At 53.0% G+C, this 20,058-nt stretch overlaps 1 protein-coding gene across 1 annotated transcript; it reads right to left on the bottom strand.

Annotated features, from left to right (window-relative positions):
- Positions 1-3,540: 3,540 nt before the first annotated feature.
- On the bottom strand, positions 3,541-19,755 carry GDF6 (growth differentiation factor 6). The gene is made up of 2 exons (XM_032858658.1): positions 19,193-19,755; positions 3,541-4,517 (listed from the first exon to the last, which is right to left on the bottom strand). The coding sequence occupies exons 1-2, from the start codon at positions 19,614-19,616 to the stop codon at positions 3,553-3,555; spliced, it is 1,389 nt and encodes a 462-aa protein (XP_032714549.1). The 5' UTR covers positions 19,617-19,755; the 3' UTR covers positions 3,541-3,552.
- Between the last annotated feature and the right edge of the window lie 303 nt (positions 19,756-20,058).

Genomic DNA, 20,058 nt, shown 5'->3' with positions numbered 1-20,058 from the left:
GAAGGAATAAACTTTCTGATGGAGGGAAGAGAGGAAAATAACTTTGGGGCTGGAAATACTTATGCAGAAAAGGGAAATCTGGATTTATAGTGTAGGGCTGGGAGTCCCCGGGGCAGTTGGGAGGCTGGGGAATTGGGTGAGGGATATAGAAAGAGTGATAGAAAAATGCAAAGAATTCTCAACTGTTTCAAAATCCGCCTCAACCCAGGAAAAAGAAGAGCGAGAGCCTCTTTTTTTCTTTCCCAGGTGATTATCTGTTCCCCAAATCCAGAAGTCAAAGTTGCTTTATTAAAAAGTTCCATTTGGGTCAATAAAACTTATGCAAAATGACCTGGAAATTCAAACCAACATTGTTTCCTCAGGAAAACGTTTCTCGGTTCTACACAGAGGCCTTACAACCAGTCTTTTGAAACACAACTTATTTGTAAATTGATCATTATTCTGAGAACCCGAACTCACAAAACCACACCCAGGCAGTTCCAGAAAACTGCAGAGACTCTACAGACCTCCAGCAATGACCTAAAACTCTGGGTTTCCGGAGGCGAGCCTAAGGGAAGAGCTCACTGAGCTTTACAATCCATACCTGTACTTCAGCTTTCCAGCAGTCATATATCCCAAAACCGTAAGTGACACTGGTGGCCCCATGACAGCTCACCCACCCCAACCCCCCCTCACCCCATGATTGTGACTAACTGCAAATTCCCCACGCTGACATTTCGGCACCAGGTGGAGAGCAGGTAGATGATGTTGGGGCAGAACTGTGCAGTGGTTAACACCGCAAAAGGTCCAGAGTCTGAAAGAGCTGGTTTAAAACCTAAGCGCCATACCCTGGCTGGCTGACCACCAACAAGTTACTTAAACTCTCCCAGCCTCAGTTTCGGCGTCTGCGAAGTGGGGGTAAAAATAACACCTACCGCTTGGAGTTTCTGACGGGTTTGCGTGAAATAATGCATGTACATCATTGGACCTGACATATAGGGAAGGCTCAGACTTGTACAGCAAGTCTGAGCCTAATTTACAGCAAGAACAGAGAAAGAGCGCATTATCTTCCGCCTGCTGTATGCCATTCATGGGAATGGGAGTTCCTGGCAGCTTGGTTGGCTTAAGTGATTTACAGCTTTTTTTCAACATTAAAGAAACCAGGAAAATAATCCAATTCTTACTTGGGGTCTTGAGATGCTGGAATGAGTTACAGGCTTATCAGCACTGCTCTCGAATAGTTGGCAAGGATTTGGCTTTAATCTGGTGAGGGAAAATTTCATGAAGACTCATGCAAGAGTTATGAAGAAAAAGTGCAATGCTCTCAGGGATGGACATTGAAATCATGAGTGCCTTTTCAGACATTCAGTCCTGTACTGGACCAAAATACCATGGACAGTAGTTCTTCGAGAAAGGGGTTCTTCTAAATAAATCCATATAAACCAGGCTGCGTGATTAAGGGGGAAAATGAGTTTAATAATACAGTATTAGATCGAGTATCATCCAGGAAAAGTGTACTGTAAAAAATGCTTTGAATATAAAATCGACCTCTGATAACTTTAGTGTTGTAATACTTGTATTATAGTGAGGTAGACAGTTTAAAAAAACTCTCCATTAGACAGACTTAAAATTTTGTAATAATATTTAAGAAAATGATAACATTATGAAAGAATGAAATATCTGATTAATGCTTAACTTTGTACAACTCGAATATAAACTTTAAAAATATTAGAAATTATAACATTTGAGTGCATATAACGTTTGTACATTAGGATGAATTGCATGCTATCCACTTTCTCTTTGCACTTTCAGTCACCTTAAATAAACAAATATATACAGCCTTAACAGAACAACAGTGCATCCAAAGCAAATGTGCATTTTAAATTATTTCTCCTGGCCAAGTCTTTTTTTTTTTTTACTTAGCATTTTATATTAGCATTTATTATCATTCTCACCCTTTCTTGGACAGTTTGTAGTTCTCTGAACCAAACAAGCAACAGGTTTAGATTGAGAGAGCAAAACCACTTGAGAAAAACAAAAATTTTCTTTAATGGTTGGTACAAGTTCCCTTATGTACACCATTTCATGGTCAAAGATGAGAAGGAAACGAACTCTGCAAAGGGCCTACTTATGGACAATGTTTGAAAATAATACTGGTGCAGGGGGTGGGGGAGTTCATGGGTTCAACAATCTGGGAATGGGTATTTAATTGCATTGTGCTCTCTCCTGCTTCCTTCTAGAAGATGAATGCCACCCCTGCCTCCCTCCTCACTGTCCCTTCCCCATCTCCCACCCAGAGCTCAATGTAACACTTTGCTCTTTTCACAGTTTCTCATTACTAAGTTTTAAAAACATTGCCTAACTGGTAATTACAATCTGAAACAATTCTTTTGGGGGGAGCCCTGGGCTATTGCTGGTTGGTAATCTTTCAGGAATGTTAGAGAGAGGGGAGGGAACATAGATGTGAAAGAAATCTCTGGGCACAGGGACCAGAGTCCCCTTTCATCCTTCCCTTGCCTGCTTCTGGACTGGCCCCATCTCCCCATCCTTCCAAGGGGGCCACCACCTTCCCTCCTGACTTCATCCTCTGCTTCTGGGCTCATTTCCCCTTCTCTGCACCTCTTATCTCACCTTCCCACCCCTACTTGCTTTTTGTTTAACTGGAAAATCACCTTCCCCTTAAAAGGGGATGTCTGAATTTTGGCAAACTCTGCTCAGAAAAATCAATTAGAAACAGACACCGCAGAAGGGGTTTTCCTGGGTTACCTCTATCCTGGTTCATACACCTCAGTGTCAGGCCCCCTCAGAGGCAGACCTTGTGGTTTCTCATTATCCTTTGGGGGGGTTCCATTTGGACTCATTCTTGTCATTCCATCCATACCAGTTCCCCTTTCCCCTACCAGAAAAAGCAACAGTAAAGGCAGTGACCTGAGCCCCCAACAGTGAGATGCCGGTTGCCAGCTCTCTGTACTGGGAGAGGCCAGGGCCCAGTCCGTACAGGAGCAAGTTCTTCTAAAGGCAGGGCCCTTCCTGGCTTTCCTATTCTCGCTGCTAGTTCCTCTATTTGAACACTCTCTGCTTGGGAGGTCACAAGGCACAGGCTATGACATGGCCAGGAAAAAACAAAAACAAAAACAAAAACAAAAAAACAACCACCTTCTTTACATGGGTAGAAAACAATCAAACCAAGATGTGGTCAAAGGTGATTCTTCCTCCCACACTGTTTCTCCTCTTAAACTATAAATTTTTCAATCCATGGAGCTGTTGAGAGTCTCCCCGCCCCCCCACCTCCTATCAAAACCTGTGAGGCACACACGGAAATCCAAAGCCACGATAATAAAGGGGGGGGGGGGAAACTAAATAAATCCTCCTTGGCTTGTTTTTCCGGGGTGGCCAGGCAAGGTGTGAAAATCAGTATCTCCCTCTGGGCTGGCAGGTGGAAGGTTCCGGGAAGGCTGAGCTCCCTCCTCTCCCACCCGGCTGCCATATCCAGGCTGCTCCCCGACCCCGGGCCTCCTCCGAGGCCAGCTCCTCCTCCACCTCTCTGCAGTCAGGGCGGCGGGGAAGGCGCCGCTACCTGCAGCCGCAGGACTCCACCACCATGTCCTCGTACTGCTTGTAGACTACGTTATTGCCCGCGTCGATGTACAGGATGCTGATGGGAGTCAGTTTGGTGGGCACACAGCAGCTGGGCGGGGTGGAGCCAGGATCCATGGAGTTCATCAACGTCTGGATGATGGCGTGGTTGGTGGGCTCCAGGTGCGAGCGCAGCGGGAAGTCGCACACGCCTTCGCAGTGGTAGGCCTCGTACTCCAGGGGCGCGATAATCCAGTCGTCCCAGCCCAGCTCCTTGAAGTTCACGTGCAGGGCCTTCTTGCTGCAGCGCAGCCTCGACTTCTTGCCGTGCCGCTTACCGTGGCGGCTGGCGAAGGTCGTGCGCCGCCGCCGGCGACCGGGCGAGGGCAGCCAAGGCCCGGCGTCCGGGGCGCCCGACGGCGGCGGCCAAGACCCCTCGGCGCCAGCGGCACCTGGGCCCGCGACCTCGGCCGAGCCCAGCTGTTCGCGCATCTCGGCGAACAGGTTCTTGCGCTGGGATCTGGTGAACACCACGAGCAGGGCGCGCTCCTGGGGGGGCCGCACCCTCCGGCCGAAGCCCAGACTCCGCAGGTCCGGGGGCTGCGGCTGCTGGGGCGCCGGCGCTCGTGCCTCGGCCTCCCCGGCTCCCGGCTCGCCCCACTCGGCCCGCAGCTCCAAGCACAGCTGCCTCCAGGGCTGCTGGCGCAGGCCCTGCCACACGTCGAAGACTTCCCAGCCGGCCCGGGGCGCCCCCTGCGGGTCCAGGGTCCGCGCGTCCAGCAGCAGGGGCGACAAGCAGGGGAAGAGCTGCACGTGGAGCGGCCCTGCCGGTGGCCCCCAGGGCGCTGCGGACGCCTGGCGAAAGAGCCGCAGCTCCGCGCCCACCAGCTCTTCTTTGTCTGAGAGGGTGGACACATCAAACAAATACTTCTGTCTCCGGAGAGGAGTGTGCGAGAGATCGTCTGCGAGATAAAAAATAATTACAGTCAGTTTCACTTAAGGGGGAGATCAGCCCGGTGCTCTGCGGCCGCCCCCGGGAGGAAAAGGGCGGGGAGCGGGGCAGGCCGGCTGGGAGTCCAGCTCGGCCAGCCGGGGGCCTGACCACCCCGGCTCCCCGCCCCGCCGGTGCGCAGCTAGGAGAGGGGGAGCACCAGGATAGGGCCCTCCCCACCACCACCACTCCCGCCCTCCCCGTCAGCCCGGGACTCCGAGGGCGGAAGTCGGTGGCTGGTGGCTGCGGGAGAGGCGGCCGCGCCGGCAGCCTCCCGGGTTTTCCCCCAGGAGCCTGCGTAACCACTAATGTGCCCTTTGTGGTCGTGTGCCTGGGCCGCGCTCCCCCTAGCCCTCGTTTTGGCTGGCTGGCTCGTTCTCATCATTCACGTCTCAGTTCAAATGTCATCTCCTCCCAGAGGCCATCATCGACCACCCTGATCTAAAGTAGCCTCCCTCGGTCACTATCACAGGACCCGGGTTTATTATCTTACGGGCACTTAGCACTATCTACCATGACCTCGTTTATATTTGTCTCCTTAGTGGTCTGTCTTTCCCAGCAACACCCTGCCCCAATGGCCCATAGGAGCTAGGACCCTGCCCGGTCCTGTCCATCCTACTGCAGCCGGTACAGCTGTGCCTGACCTCGAGTACATGCTGGTCAGTAAGCTGGAAACTTCCAGAGTTGTTATTCTCACTCTGGGTGTCCCTTGTAATCATCCAGAGACTTGAAAAATTACCAGTGCCAGGGCTTGCTCTAACCAACGGAAACAAGGTCTCTGAACAGAGCCTGGGTACTGGGTTTTTGCTAGTTTTTTGTTTGTTCATTTTGGGGTTTGTTTTTGTTTTTAAGCTCCAAGATGACTGAAGATGCAGCCCTAGTATAGACTGGGGGAACGTTGCTGCCCACTAGACACTTTTGCTGAAGTATTTAGGCCCAGCACAAAGCTGACAGAATGAGGGTCTTCTGTGGGATTGCTTGATTCCTTGCTTTTTCAAATTCACCATTTTAACCACAAACAAAAGAGCAACAAAGCTTTCAGAAGGGGGGGGAGGGGTGGCAAATGAATAAACACACACACACACCCCAGGCATCTATCCATTGAGAAGATCCTGCAATCAATGAGAAATACATCAGTTAGCAGAAAACCTCAAACACACACACAGTGACATTCTCCCCTCCACCCACCCACCCAACTTGAAATCTTGCTTTGCAGCTCATCTTGAAGATTAAATTTTGGGTTACAAATAAGAAAAAAAAATTAGGGAACATAATTGGGGGGGTGCAGGGAATAATGGGCTTTTAAAACCCAAGATGAATTCTTTGGGACCAAGGCAAAACTTGACTTCTTTTTTGACGCATTTGTGCATGAAACCAGCCCCACTTCAATGTGCAAGGCGGAAAGCTAACCAGATTTTCCTGGGCTGCCTTCTCATAAAATATTTACAACCCAGCAAATACAAAAATCCCCAAAGCCCCCAGCTTTCCCCAGAAGCTAGTAAAGTTTGGTTCGATTTCAATGGTAAAAGTGTCACTGGGTCCTGAGTCCAACCCTCACTGCCTGTTCAGATGTAGCCCCAGGGCACTGGACCTGGAGCCTCAGCCACACCCAGTCCCCTCTCTGGGCTGACTGCGGCGCTGGCTACCTCCCTCGAAGGCACATGTCCCAACCTGAGATCGAGCTGTGGGAAGGGTTAGAGAGGTGAAGAGGGAAAAGCTGCTGGAGGCGGTTGATTTATGGAAGCCAAGACCTTCAAACCGACCAGGGTCACATTAAAATCAGTGGGAACTCAGCACACTTTCTTCTCCTCCTTTAAAGAAACCTTCGTCTGACAACCTTCAGCCACCACCCAGCTCTCTGAACCTATTGCCTTAGGCTTCACTTTCTTGCCTCTCATATTTCTCGCTCCCCAAACTAAGGATGTAATGAGAGGGACTGAAGGCATTTGCTGCACCAGCTAAGTATTGGGAGGGCTGACAGTTTTCACCCTTACTTTATCCACAAGCACAGACCAGTTCTGTAAGGTAGTTCCCATTTTGCAGGTGGGAAAATGGAGGTTTGGAGAAATGAAGTTAATTACCGAAGGCTGGCTGCTAGTAAGTGAAAAAAGTTGAGATCCAAACTTAAGTCTATTTAATTCCAGAGTTGGAGCATTTAGCCCCATTGCCTCTCCAATAGAGTGCGGGTACTAGAGTTTAAAAGCAACCAGCAATGGCTGGGGGATGAGGGATGGGGGATACAGTCCAAACTGTATTTACAGAGCTTGCTGGGAATCAAACATGGATGCCATAAGGAAATCATTTCCATCTCTGCTTACATAACTCTTGAGATAGTTTGTCACGGGCTGGAGAGCATAAGAAGGAGTAATGGGTCATCTATTTATTTCTCCCTCATGAAACATGGAGCAATCCGCCTTCTTTGGTTTTTACTCTTAAAAAAAAAAAAAGTGTGGGCTAGTCATGGTTAGTCTCTACAGCTGAGTCACATTTCTCTGGTCCCCAAGAATGGTCAAAACAGAGGAAAGCCTCTGTAGAAAGAGGGCTCTACTGATTCTGCAGCCTTGGGATTTCTGATGATCTTTCTAGCAAGACCAGCCAGCCCAAGGCTCAAGGAAAGGATGCAAATGGGAACTTCAGTCAGTAACCTGCTCCCTTCTCTTTCCATACCAGCTCCAACCCACCACTTAGCAGCGCCCACATGACTGTGGACAACTTCGACCACAGGTCCAGGCTTCCCAGGTGTGTATCAGTGGTGTAGATACACTCTTAGGAGGACAGACCCAATGAAGCAGCTGGCCGGGCCCTGGAAGGGGACTATTTGGGGAAGGGCTCTATGGTTGGGGCACCACAGTAGAGTAGTAGCTCTCAAGGCCACTGAACCTAAAGATCCCTAAATCTGCAAGATCAATGTGACATCATACAGCATCACATTTGTTAGAAACAGAAATTCTCTCAGGACCCAGGGGTTTGTAGGAGCCCAGAATTTGCATTTGTCTTAGTTCCCAGGTAATGCTGATTTGCTGGTCTGGGATCCCACTGTAATAACCACTAATCCCAGATGAGCTTGTCCCCTTGGCTAGGGCACCATTGGAGCTGGGGCAAAACAGTGTCCACCAAAACACAGGACCCAGGGCAGGGTCTAAGGCGGTACTCACCAGAACCAAGTCACTATTTCTCCCAGCTCCTTTTTGTCCCCCCTCCACAGTCACCCCCACTTTTTTTTTTTTTTTTTACTCTTTCAGCCACGTGTACTCCCACTAGGTCTCTGCGAACTCTAATCCCTAATCCCTTAACAGAGGGTCCAAGAAAGTGGCTACTCTGCGTGGCCCTCCTACAGACCACATTCCCCACCTGTCTGGACCTGCTCTGGAGCCATGCATCACAGAAATAGCCCAGAGGAGGCATCCGACCTGGGGAGTGCAAACACCACCATCCCCTGTGACCCTGAAGACACTCTGCCTGATGACCTGGCATCAAAAAGCCTGGCTCTGCCACCAAGACCACCTGTAGGTAGGAAACCAGCCCTTCACATTCTCTTCCACAGGTCTCCTCTCCCATTAAGTCCGGTATAAATGAGGTCTGATATCATCAGATGACCCTCTCTCCCATCCTCCTCCCTAGAAACATGCACCTTTCATTGGGTCTGTGGCATTTTATTTACATCTTGGAAATGAATCCTAAGCTTTAGGCCTTTATATTGAAATCAGTCAGTAATAAATCGGGGGGAGAATTTTTATTTTGGTCTTAATTTGCATGAACCCGGTTTGTTACCACTTGGCTCAAACCCAGTTACCTCAGGGCTTGTAGAGTAGTAGAGGGAGGTACAAACCTTTCAAGTTACAATGGCTGGATTTGCCCTTATCAATTTTCCCAGGTAGGTGGATGCAGGAAGGAGGGGGAGGAGAGATGGAGAAGGAAGAAGCAAACCATCTGCATATTTGAAGAAAAGTCTTCATAAATAGGTCAGCCTTTTTTGAAGTAAGAGTAAGTTGGCAAAAGGTTGAGGTGAGGACACCTCAAATATGCACACCTCGTATGGAATTTGATAAACAATTTTAAAAAGAAGCCAATGAGGACAGGAGAAAAAGAAGGAGTCACTTCCAAGGCAGGGACTGTAACACCCATTTAAATGAGAAAACTGGCCTAGGAAGGTAGAGTCATCAGCGCAGGTTGGAGCTACAGTGCTTGACTGGAGGGAGCTAAGAAACAAACCCAGACAGGAAAGGAAAAGGATGCTCATGGCACCAAAGACCAGACACCAGAGAACCTGAGTCCCAGGAGGACAGCCTTATCGAGGGACATTCAGCGGCTGCAAATGTGCCTCCAGGGTCCCCCAGGGCTATCCCTGCTGGGGCCACCCCTCCAGGGTTTTCGAAAACCCTCAACTTCATTTGGTTTGGGGCGAGAAGGTCTTGCACTGCCTTTTTTTCCAAGACATCTCTGAGATATGCAGGCAGCTTGAGGTCCCTCTTGAGAATCCTCGCCTTGAGGGTTCCCCCGGGGCTCCAGGTCTCTCAGAGAGCTCCCCTGTGCGTGTCAGGCTCCCATCCTTTTAATTCTCGGTGACCCTGGACGGCCACTGGCCAAGCGTCTGGCAGGCCTGCACCCGCACCCGCCCGCCACCTCTCCACGCGTCTTGCCCCACGTCCTCCGAAGACACAGATCCTGCGACAAGGCAGTGGCTCAGAGAGCCAATATGATAATGGGCTTTCCCACGCCCGCTTCCACAGATAGAGGGATGGGAGGGGCGGGATCGGCACCCGTCTTTACATAGAAAACTCCCGGACGTCTTCGCAGTTAAGCCTTTCCCCCCAACCCGCGTCATTTTTGAGCCAACAGCAGCACGCAAGCTTCTGGGACGCGTCTTTGCGGTAGGCACGTGCTCCGGGCTTCGATGGGCTCTGTCCCCGAATCCTCACCGCGGGGTGTGAGGCCCGTTCTAGAGTTAGACTCATTTATAGATGAGGAAACTGGGGTCCTGCGAGGTATCTTCACTCGCCCAATGTCTTGCAGCTACTGAAGGGCAGGATCTGAAGGTCTTAGTTCCTTTGCCCTCCGACCCGCGGCCACACCCTCTCCCATGGCTCTGATTGGGCGATGGTGCTGAGGGAGGGAGGACACACGACACACGTACATCACCAATGCCATCAACTTCTGGCCATCTGGGTTCTCGCAGGATCTTCTTTTTTCTTCCTTTACTAGAAGGAAGAAGACCTCCACGCAGGGATTTCATAGCTAAATTTGGAGTCGCTTATTCCCTATGTCACCCAGCTTCAGCACTACCTTGAGGTGGGAAAGTCTACAGGTTGGAAATAAAGTCGGATGTACAGGATGAGTAAAAAGGAACCATCAGCCCTCTCCCTTGGGGTGTGAAAGCCTAAGAGCAATCTGTGCTCCAACGATTACCCTCTCCTGGGCCACAGAAATAACATGACCATCCCCCTGTATTTTTTCCGCCTGTATTCTTGTCCTGAGTCCTGCCTCTGTCGATATCTGGTGCCAGCTGCTGAGCTCGCTAAGCATCCTCACTGAGGGGCAGATTCAGGAGGCAGTCTACACAACTCAGCCTCTACAGGGTGCTCTTGCTTGACCATCCAGAATAAAAATCATAATAGCAAACACTGGTGTAGCAATTACCAGCTGCTGTGCATGAGCTGAGTTCTCATTAACTCATTTAAGCCTCAAAACTGTGGAAAAGAAAAAGATATCACTACTATGCTCATTTTACAGACCAGAAAGCCTAAAATACAGATTGCTGAATAGTAATTTGCCCAAGATACTAAGAGGTAGACATGACAGTCCACTCCAATATCTGTGCCACCACCCTGGACATCCTGGCCTTGAACTGTGTTTGGTAGAAACCCTGAGAAGGTTCCTGCTCTTTCAGGCAACCCATGCTTGGGGGAAAGGCATCAATCTCTGGTCCCCTAAAGAAAATCACTTCCTAAACAGCAGAACTGAGGGGATGTTGACAATTGGACTTTTGAAAGAGAACTTACAGGGAAACAATTCTCTCATTTACAAAATGAAGATAACGCCAGCCAGCTCACAGAGTCACTGAAGGAGAAGCAGCAAATGAGAGAAAGAGTAGGAAAGACATTTATCTGAAGACGTGTGCAAATATTGGTTACTACTGACAACGTGGAATTAGCACAGGAATCTAGAGTCTAAGGGACATAGATTTGAATCCTGACCTGTGACGTATTGGCTGGGACCTTGGATACTCAAGGTCACATAATCTCTTCCAGCCTCCTTTGTAGAATAGGAGAGCCATCCCTCACTTTGCTGAGTCATTGGAAAGGTCAGAGTCAAGGCACCCAGGGCTGGTTGGACATGACACACAGAAGCACCCAATAAATGCAGTCACTATCAGCATAACTACCTATATCCAGGTAGGCAGAAGACGCACCTGTACTCCTCTTGGCCTACTTTGAGGACAGGCAACCCACTTATTTCTGCAGGATTTCCAGAAGTGAATGAAGGAAAGGTGCTGGGCAGAGGGGTAAAGAGAGAAACGAGGACCTCCAGTTCCTATTCACCTGAGGGTCAGTGAAGGGCAAGGCCCATAGGGGTTGTGTCCTCACCGCCATCAAACTGATCCTTCTCAGTGCCTTATGTCATTACATCATCCACTACTGAGATCTCTCTCACAACTTCCAGGTGAACAAGCAAGATCCAGCCAGAACCTTATTAAGGACAGGTCCTTCCCTGCAGTTTCCCTCCTCTGTGGGCTCAGGGCCAGCGCTTAGCCCAGAATGTCACCCTCATCTCCACCCCAGATTGGCTCTGTGGACAGATGGTGCCTCCCCACCTCCCGCCCCAAAAGGGCTCCACAATGAGAGGTGAGGACTGAGGGAAGGAGGAATGAATGGCCCCTTAGGCTGAGCACAAGGCCCCATGCATAGCAAGTCTCCTGAAAAGGCCCAGTCAGTCCGTAGGTGTTTGTGTGTGTCTTCTCACCACACACTCACCCACCCAACTTCTCTCTGGATCTCTTGGCTTCCCCAGTGTTTTCTCCAATAGCATGCCCTGCGTTTCTCAGCTTCCTTCCTCCTTTCAAAACACAGAGAGCCCCAAGGCGGGTCCTCCACAGAACCTGGAGAGGCTTTTCTAGTTTCTCTCCCAAGCCTGGCAGACCACACTGTCCTCCTTGCAAAGAGCCTGGGCCTTGTGAACCCCACATGATTAAGCAGGTTTGGTGGCCCGCCTGGATTCCACACAGAAGTCCCAGTGTTCTTGCACCAAGCTCCAGCCCAGCCAGAGGCAAATGAGGGAGAGTGGCAGGGGAAGGAAGGAAAACCCCAGATGCCACCGGAGTGAAAGGTGAGCTTCCCATGGCCTCGGAGCCTCAGCACAGCCTTCCACGGCAGTAAGGACCAGTTCTGGCAGGAGCTGAAGGCCAGCCCTCTCTCCTGAACACTGTGCACCCGCAGAAGGACTCCCAAGGTGCTTCAAGGAGATTCTTTCGTTTCTCTAAGATGAAATGGATTCATTTGAAAGTGGTGACCAAGATCTTAGTGCGAATGCTGGTGGCCGCGCGTTCTTAGAGGGGGGTTCAAGAACCAGTGATTGGAGGCCGAGATCAAGAACTCTTCACGGGGGTCTCTTTTCACTGAAGTCTTACCCCTGGGCATCCAGAATCTTAATTTGACACCACTGCAAGTGAAATCCAAATGGAATGGTACCATGGCCAAATGCTGCACCCCTCTCTCCCCACATTTCCGCAGCGGGCCCATGTCCTCTGAAGGTCACAGCCTTAACCTGGGAGCTGTGCGTGCAGGGCCCGGATGGGGTGACGTGCCAGTGCCGCTCTTGCTGCACTGCTCACCAGTAGGGTCACTGGGAGCCCACTGGAGCCACACAGGCCCAGGGTCGGAGGAAAGGAGGAAATGATGCCTCGAAGCAGCCTTCAGGGTTGGAACAGGATGGGGCCTTCTGACTAGAGAGCTTCGAGATCAAAAGTAGAAGAAAATGTTCCCATTTTATTTGGTTTCTCCTCCCCGACCAGTTCTCAGGTTGCAGGTGCGGAGAGGGGGTTCAAATTGGCGCGATGTATGGATAGGAAAGGACCTCAGTGCCCAGGGGTCCTGCGCCAGAGAAACTTCAATGGTGGGTTCTTTAAAGTGTTGGGCCGGGCGCGGCTTCTGAAGAAGGGATAGTGGAAACTCCGCGCCGCTGCGCTCACCTTGAGCTGACTTCTGACTAACGTCGCAGCAAAATGAGATTCGCGGTGGCAGCTGTGGACCGTCGTCTAACATCATTCAGTTTCCCTCCCACGGGGCGTGGGACCAAGACTCGGCTGGGAAGTGGGATGAGGGCCTGGAAGTCCGATTTGCAAAGCAGGCGCACGGATTTTCTTTGGCTCCTGCGTTCTTTCGGGAGGGCAGGGGACCGTGTGAACCACGGGGATCCCAAACCTCTCCGCGCTGCCCCCACTTTCTGCTGGGCTCGGTAAGCTAAAGCCGCTTCAGACTGGGCCAGAAGCCCGCCCTTCTCCCCTCCATCACGCCCACCACCGCGTCCCTAAGCCGTACCCCGCCCCCAGACACCCGGGCCACTGGCGGCGCGGCGCGCGCATCTTCTGGAAAGCGGGCCAACTCGGCCAGCGGCTCCTGGCCAGTCCCTCCCAGCGCCTGCAGCGGCTCACGCCACGCGCACCCACCCCTCCGCCCCCAGCAGCGCTAATGGACTGTCCTGGAAGGCGGAGAACAGCAACCCTGGAACGCATTAGGCCGACGAGGACCTATTTAATTCCTGTAAACAGAAGACACCACTTAACCGCCATTGAGCTTAAAAATAAACAGCCTGGGCTTTAAGAGGGGCGGGGGGAGAGGGGGAAGGGGCAGGCAGGGAGGCGGTTGGTGCCAAGCAACGAAAGGACGCGGAGGATCCACATTCCCGCTGACCGCACCTCGCGGCCTCGGCTGGGATACGGTCCCCAGGTCCAGAGAGCATCGTTTGTCCAGGGTTAGTCCATACCCGACGATTTATTGAACTAATGCCCCTCACTTTACTTAAAAGCCCCCAGGGATCATTGTTGGAGTGCTCTGCGCCGTTTACTGCACGCAGCAGTAGTGCCAGGAGACAGTTTTCGTTCTGTCCTGTCTCTATCATATCATCTGTCTCCCACCTCTGCGTCCCCTTCTTTTCACCTCCCCCACACGCTGCCCCATTTCTAGGAGGTGTGCGGCGGAATCCGGAGAACTCCGAGTGGGCAAAAAACCAGTTGCGTTCGGACCTCCTCCTGTGCAATGCCGGAGATCCCCGCGGGTTCCCGCGGCGCGCAAACTCGCAGGTCTTGGGGGCGGGGTGGGGGAAGGTTTCATGTCTTCATTCAGTTTGCGGAAGAAGGGATTCTCAAGGCCTGTCGTGGGCTGCGGCTTAGGTGACTTTTTTTTTTTTTTTTTAATTTGGTGAAAAGACAAGGATGTTTGAGCGCGTTTTTCGATCCCCTCCCCCACCAGCAACTCTACAGCGCAAACTCCCTGAGCCCAAGTGTCTCCCGCGCTGGGGAAAATGTTCAGAGTCCTTTTCAAATTAGCCTCCCCTGCAGAGGAAGCTCGCCCTGAATTCTGGCCCCGCTTGCACTCTCGCTGCAGAACGCACTCGGTGTTCTTAGCTCACTTGCTAAGGTGGCCATGGTACGAGTCTTGTAAGCAACCCTTAAGGCCTTAGGGATGGGGGTGACAGTAACCGATATTGAACAAGACAATGGCTAAGGCGTTTCTGGTTTGTGGCCTTTAAAATGTTTTAATCATTCCAACCCGAAGAGAAGAACAAAATTCTTCCTTAAGGTTTCCTTCCCTCGCCCCAGGCCTTTTTCCAGGACCTTCCAGTCTACCCGCCCGATGGAAGATCATGAACCGGGACAGCACTGCAAACCCCACGCCGGCGCGCACGCGGGCGCGCTCTCACACGCACACTTGAATGCTCAGCAATCCTTTTCCAAGGCTGTTCCTTCTTTCCGGGGAAATAAAGCCTAGATTGGAACCTTCTGCCGGCTTCCTCACTTGGCCGTCTGGTCTGCATTAGTGTTTTTATAAGGGACTCAAACAAATCGAATACAAGGTCACCAAATAATTAACAGTTGTGAATTCCCTCCGTCCCCATTAAAATACTTCCCTGCTTATATTTCATTTTCCGTTTGCCAACGACAACAGGGTCGGGGCAAAAGCACTGCTGCGTAGATTACGCCACTCTGCGGCCCAGGTCCACCCAGAAACTCGCTCTTTTGCATAAACATGCTTTTCCAAACGAACTTCAATCGCGAGGCGACTCTGCAGCTCTTAGAATATCCTCCCCACAGCACGGGCTAGCCCAACTGTCCTGCCCTGCTCCCAGATAACCACGACCCAGAAGGTAAACCAAGAAGCCAACAATCAGCCATGGCAAACTTTCCAGTGATTCATTTCTAGGGTGTCAAGTTCCTCAAGGATGTTCTCATCTCGTGTTTGGTTTTTATCTCTTCCCTACTGCCTCCTTTCTGAATAGGCTATTCTAACAACAACAGTAAACAGAGAAAAAAAAATTAGGAGTCTTATTATTTCCAAATCATCTGAAAACTGAACTCAGAGCAGTATTCTTAGACTCATTTTGGTTTCTTCCAAAACCAAGGGGGAGGTTCCCTCCACCCCTTGTTGGAATTATGTATCACTTCTCACTCCGGACAGGGAGAGTCGGAGGTTTATTTCTCTCTTTCTCTCCCCCTCTTTCTCTCAGCCACGTTGAATTCACAGAAGTTCCAATTGTCTGCCTTTCCCAGGCCCCAGAGTTGGGGACTTAGGGCTCCAGTACTAGTGGCCTTTTGATGTGCTAACTGTAATTTCTCTATATCCAACCTGATCTATTCTGATCTTATAACTGCACCCACACACACCTGCACATACTTTCTATCTCTATGGATTCAAAATCCTTTGAAAAGCACAATATGGAGGAATATTTAAAGATCGGGATAGCATGTGCCTTCACAGAGAGCACAAAGAGGAAGCAAAGCGCAACATGGATTCCGACCCTCCAATCCGAAGTTCCGCTCCAACTCCAAACTGGGTCTTAAGAAAATATAGAAGAATATTAGACCGGGTGGGAAATCTGCCCTCCCCCTCCTTTTTCAAACTTCTGCTTCCTCGCCCTTTACCCTACCGGTGTAGTGCCATAGTTAAGCATGCAAGATCTAGAACTGGATATGTGCTTTGCCCCTCTGTGTGACTTTCAGCAACTTGCTTATTAACCTCTTTGTCTTCCTTAATTCACCTGTAAAACAGTGCTTTCCCCAGGGGTGGTTGTTAGAATTAAATGAAATAATTCAGGTAACAGATTTTAGCACAGTACTTGGTATGCAGTAAATGCTCAATATATGTTGGTTAGTATCACCCCTGGATGTTTGAAGAGCAAATCGAAAGGAGGGACATTTAAAAAATAAAACTTGCATTAAAGTCTCCCCAATGGCAGTGTGTTGGCGGGGGCGGGGGGAGGTGTCAGGCGGGGAGAAGGTGGCAAGGGTGAGGTTATAGAGGACGTGCTATCTTTATGGACCCAAAGCGCTGTTCATTCACTTCCGATTGATTTTTAGCCCTGCCCGCCCACTCTTAATCGCAAGCCTGAGGGGCAACTTTTGAGGTTCCGGGGCTCCCGGGTGAGGAAGGCTTTTTACAAATACTGTACGTGAGTACGGAGTTCATGCCTCCTGAACCGGCTTCAGGATTCCTTCCATTTTCTTTGCTCCTCCCCCTTGAGGGTCCCCTGCTCCGCCAAGTCAAGCCTGCCGCCCTGGATGGCGATTTAAACATCCCCGAGGCAAGGCGCCAAGTTAGCGCGGCTGGCCCAGCTCTCGGCTGGCCTCTGCTCTTTCCTCCTTGCCCCGCCATCCACTGGGTGGGGGAGGGGACGTAGGCGGGTTTGGCGCGGTTCAGAGTCCCCACGTGAGAGGGGCGGAAGTCCTCGCCAGGAGCCGGGGATGCGCGGCTGGCGGGTCCCTTCCATCACGGGAGACTAGACACCGTTTGATGTGTTATGACATGAACCCTCAATTAGATCGCTGAGTTGAAACACTCCAATCAGGGGCCCGATGCTAAGCAAGCCCCGGAAGGTCCAGCCCGAGGTCACCGCCGGTGACACATCAAATCAAAATCAGTGAGAGGGAAAGTGAGGCTTTCCCTTTATCAAGCTGGCGCTGTAGCCCGCAACACAACCCCCTCCTCTGCGCGCTCCCTCCTGCTCTGGGCTCCGCACTCCTTCACCCCCGAGCGGCGTGCGGCGAGCCGCGCAGCCTTCCCAGTCAACTAACTGCCCTTCGCGTTGTCTGGGAACCTGAGAGCGTGGAGGAGACCGTGCCTTCGAAGCTGCGGTCCAAGTGGTCACTCCGTGTCTCCTCCGGCTGGGGACCGCGTACCAGAGTTGAAGCCGACGTCTGGTTCTTGGTCGGGCTAGCCTGGAAACCTTGGCTCGGGAACAGAGGCTCCCTGGGCCTGGGCTCGCAGCCAGTCCCTTTCCCCACCTCCGGCGCCCAGGGATGCCCAGCGCGGTGCCCAGGGAGAGGTTGCAGGGCCGACAAGGGTGAAGCGAGCCCGCGTCTGCGCAGGACCTGAACCCCCCCCCCCCCCCAACCTCCCTCTCCTGCCTGCACACCTCAGGCTTCCGTAGACACCTCCCAACAGCCTGCAGGGTCTCTTGGTCCCGTGCCAAACTCGCAGGGCGAAGCTTACGAGTTAGGGGGTGCTTGCTTGGGGGGAGGGGCGGAGATTCTTGCCACTTCCTTTGGGGGAAAAGAAAACTTGCGCCCAACGGCCCACCAGCCTGGGCCTCCGGGATTTCCTCCCCTGGGAAAAGGCCTCTTGAGAAGTTTTCTCTGAGCTTCCTTAGTCCCTCCACTAGGGATGTGTAGGGTAGTCTTAGACTAGACTTTGACTATAAGGGGGACGGTAAACAGGATTTGGAGGGAGGGAGACAACCGAGGCAGGACAGAGACTGTGCTTGGGGAGTGGGAGGGATGGTCGAGCTGCGCTGGCTGTATGGAGGTTGGGGATGCAGCTGCAGCGCTACGAAGAAGCCATGAGTATCTGCAGAGGTGACTTTAGGAGTCCTAAAATCACCATAAAATAGCAGGCGTTAATTTGCCGCACGGACCTTTCAGCAGCTCATGAACCTCGCTGACCTCGGCTGCAGCGGCGGACACAGCGTGGGCTGGAACCCTGGCCCGCAAGGAAGGTGGTGGAGGCTGGGGTCTGAAGCCCTGGAAGAGCCCGGAGTTTAGGGGCAGTTAGCGTCCTCCGAAGAGGTCCGAGGGCTAGAGTGTACTCAAGACAGGCGGGGAGGGACCAGCCCTGTCCTCCTGAACCCTGGAGCTCGCGGGTTTCCAGCGACCCCACTTTCACTGACCTGGAAGTGGGAGGCGGGGAACTAGTCAAAGCCCAGAACCTAAGTCTGGGCAGGATGGTGGACAGCTGCCTTAATTTTTTTTTTTTTTAATTTCCTCCTTCCTTTCTTCACGTCCCCTTCCTCCCCTTTCCCTTTTCTTTCCTTTTTCTCTCTTCCTTTCCTGTCTCCTTCCACATTATTGTCTCCCCTCTTTAGGAACGGAGTTCCTCCTGCCTGTGCATCCCTCCTCAGTTTCTGGGACCAAGGGGAGCGCGAGGGTCTCTCGAAGGCATTCACCACGCGATCCAAGGCGGGTGGCAAGGAGCGAGTGCAGGAGTTTCCGCGGGCACCGAGGCTCGCACCCACGCCCTCAGAGGGGACCAGGGACAGGGCCCCTGGGAGAAGCTCAGAGAGAGGGGCGACGCCTGGCTGGGAAAGGTGGATGAGCATATCCACGCACCCATATGGATTAAGTACCAACAAATCCTTAAACTTAGTTGCCCTGCCCCTGTCCCTGCCCCGCCCTGCCAGTTGCTGCCGCTGCCTTAGCAGAAATTACTCGGTTGCCTCCTCAGAGCTGCGGTGAGCGCGCTGCAGGAGCAAAAAGCGCCCCAGGGCGCGGGACTCCGGCCGGGCTGATGATCCCCACATCCAGCGCAGGGAGGAGCTGGGAACCAGTGCAGCGGCTGGGTCAGGGCATAGCCAGACGCCGTTCGCGGACTCGTTCCTCAGACCGCGGGACTTGCAACTGCCGGCTTCCCCTCTTCTCCCACCCCCTCCCCACGCCCCGAGCGGATGGGAACTCCGGGCTTTCAAAGGGTCACTCGCCCCGCGCGGTTCCGCCCCGGTCCGCCACGGTAACTCGGGCCTTGTACCGCGCACCGCGCACAACCCGAGACCCCCGTGGCAAGTGTGCGGTCAGTCCCCGCCGCGTCCCCTCTCCAGACCCAGTCATTTGCCTGCCACCTCCCGTCCTCCACGCTTCCTCCACCAGCCACCAGACGAGCGGCCACCGCGCTGCTTTCTGCAAAAGACAAGAGAAAGAAGGAAGGAAGAGAGAAAGGAAGGGAGGGGAGGAAGGAAGCGAGGAAGGGAAGATTGCAAACTGGAATAAAATGTGCAGCCGCATTCAGAAACTTATTGGGCTGGAGAAAAACAATTTAAGAAAAGAAAGGGCGAGGAGTCCAGAGCGGGAAGGGAATTCTCGAATGTAACCTCCTGCCAGAGCAGGAGCAGCGCCGCGGCTGAGGAGCTCCAGGGAGAGAGGAGTGGGGCATCTTCTTTGCCACTTACCTAGTCCCCTGTCTACAAAGCTAGTGATCGTATTAGCCGACTTGGAAGACTGGAAAAAGCTGGCGTTAATGCCCAGCTTCTCGGCGATGGAGTAAGTCCTGTAGATTGACAGCATGTACTCGTGGGGCACCACGCGCGGGCCCCTGCCAGGAGGCTCCTGCGCTTGGGGCTCCTGCGGTAGCCGCCGCCGGGATTCATCCTGTGGCCGCGGTAGTGGCTCTTGGCGCTCCAGGGGCGCCCGGACCGTGGTACTGTCTCGTGGCGCCCGCGGCATCTTCCCTTCCTTGCGGCTTCTCGTTCCCTTGGAGGAGCCCAGCTCCGCGGATGACGAGGAGGATGAGATGGAAGCCTGCTGGAAACCGGGCAAATCCCACAGGAAACTGATGAGGAAGACGGCCGACAGCAGGACTCTAGGAGTATCCATGGCGAGCGACTGGCAGCGTCTCCCAGAGAGGCGGCAGCACAGGGCGCGAGGGGCGCGGAGCGGCTGGACAGCGGCCGGGGCCCGGCTCCTCGCGCGGACTCCGAGTGCAGGGAGCCGGGTCCCAGCCACACAAACTCCGGCCCTGCCACGCCCCCTCCCGCCCCTCGCCGGGAGGGGAGGGGAGGGGAGGGGAGAGGCGAGGAGAGGAGGGGAGCGGAGGGTGGGCGGAGAGGCCGGTGGTGCGGCCAGGAGGTGTAGGGGAGAGGGGCCGTGGTGTGTCGGTGTGGCTGGGAGACGCAGCGCCCCCGCGGGACGCGCGGGGGTTTGCCGGGCTGCGTGAGCACAGCTGGCCGGGACCGCCCGGCGGGGGAAGGCGAGCGCGGCCGCGGGGCGGCGAGGAGGCCAGGAGCATCCACAGCGCCAGAGTCCCCCTAGCACTGTC

The sequence above is a fragment of the Lontra canadensis genome, unplaced genomic scaffold, assembly GCF_010015895.1.
Source record: "Lontra canadensis isolate GAN:19392208 unplaced genomic scaffold, GSC_riverotter_1.0 scaffold15, whole genome shotgun sequence".
Taxonomy (NCBI): Eukaryota; Metazoa; Chordata; class Mammalia; order Carnivora; family Mustelidae; genus Lontra; species Lontra canadensis.
Note: the sequence above shows the minus strand (reverse complement) of the source record. Positions and strands in the feature narration are given on the sequence as shown.

Coding starts and splice junctions, on each gene's coding strand:
- GDF6 (XM_032858658.1), bottom strand. CDS start 19,616: ATGGATACTCCTAGAGTCCTGCTGTCGGCCGTCTTCCTCATCAGTTTC. Junction 4,518..19,192: donor CTTTGTAGACAGGGGACTAG/GTAAGTGGCAAA, acceptor TTTATCTCGCAG/ACGATCTCTCGCACACTCCT.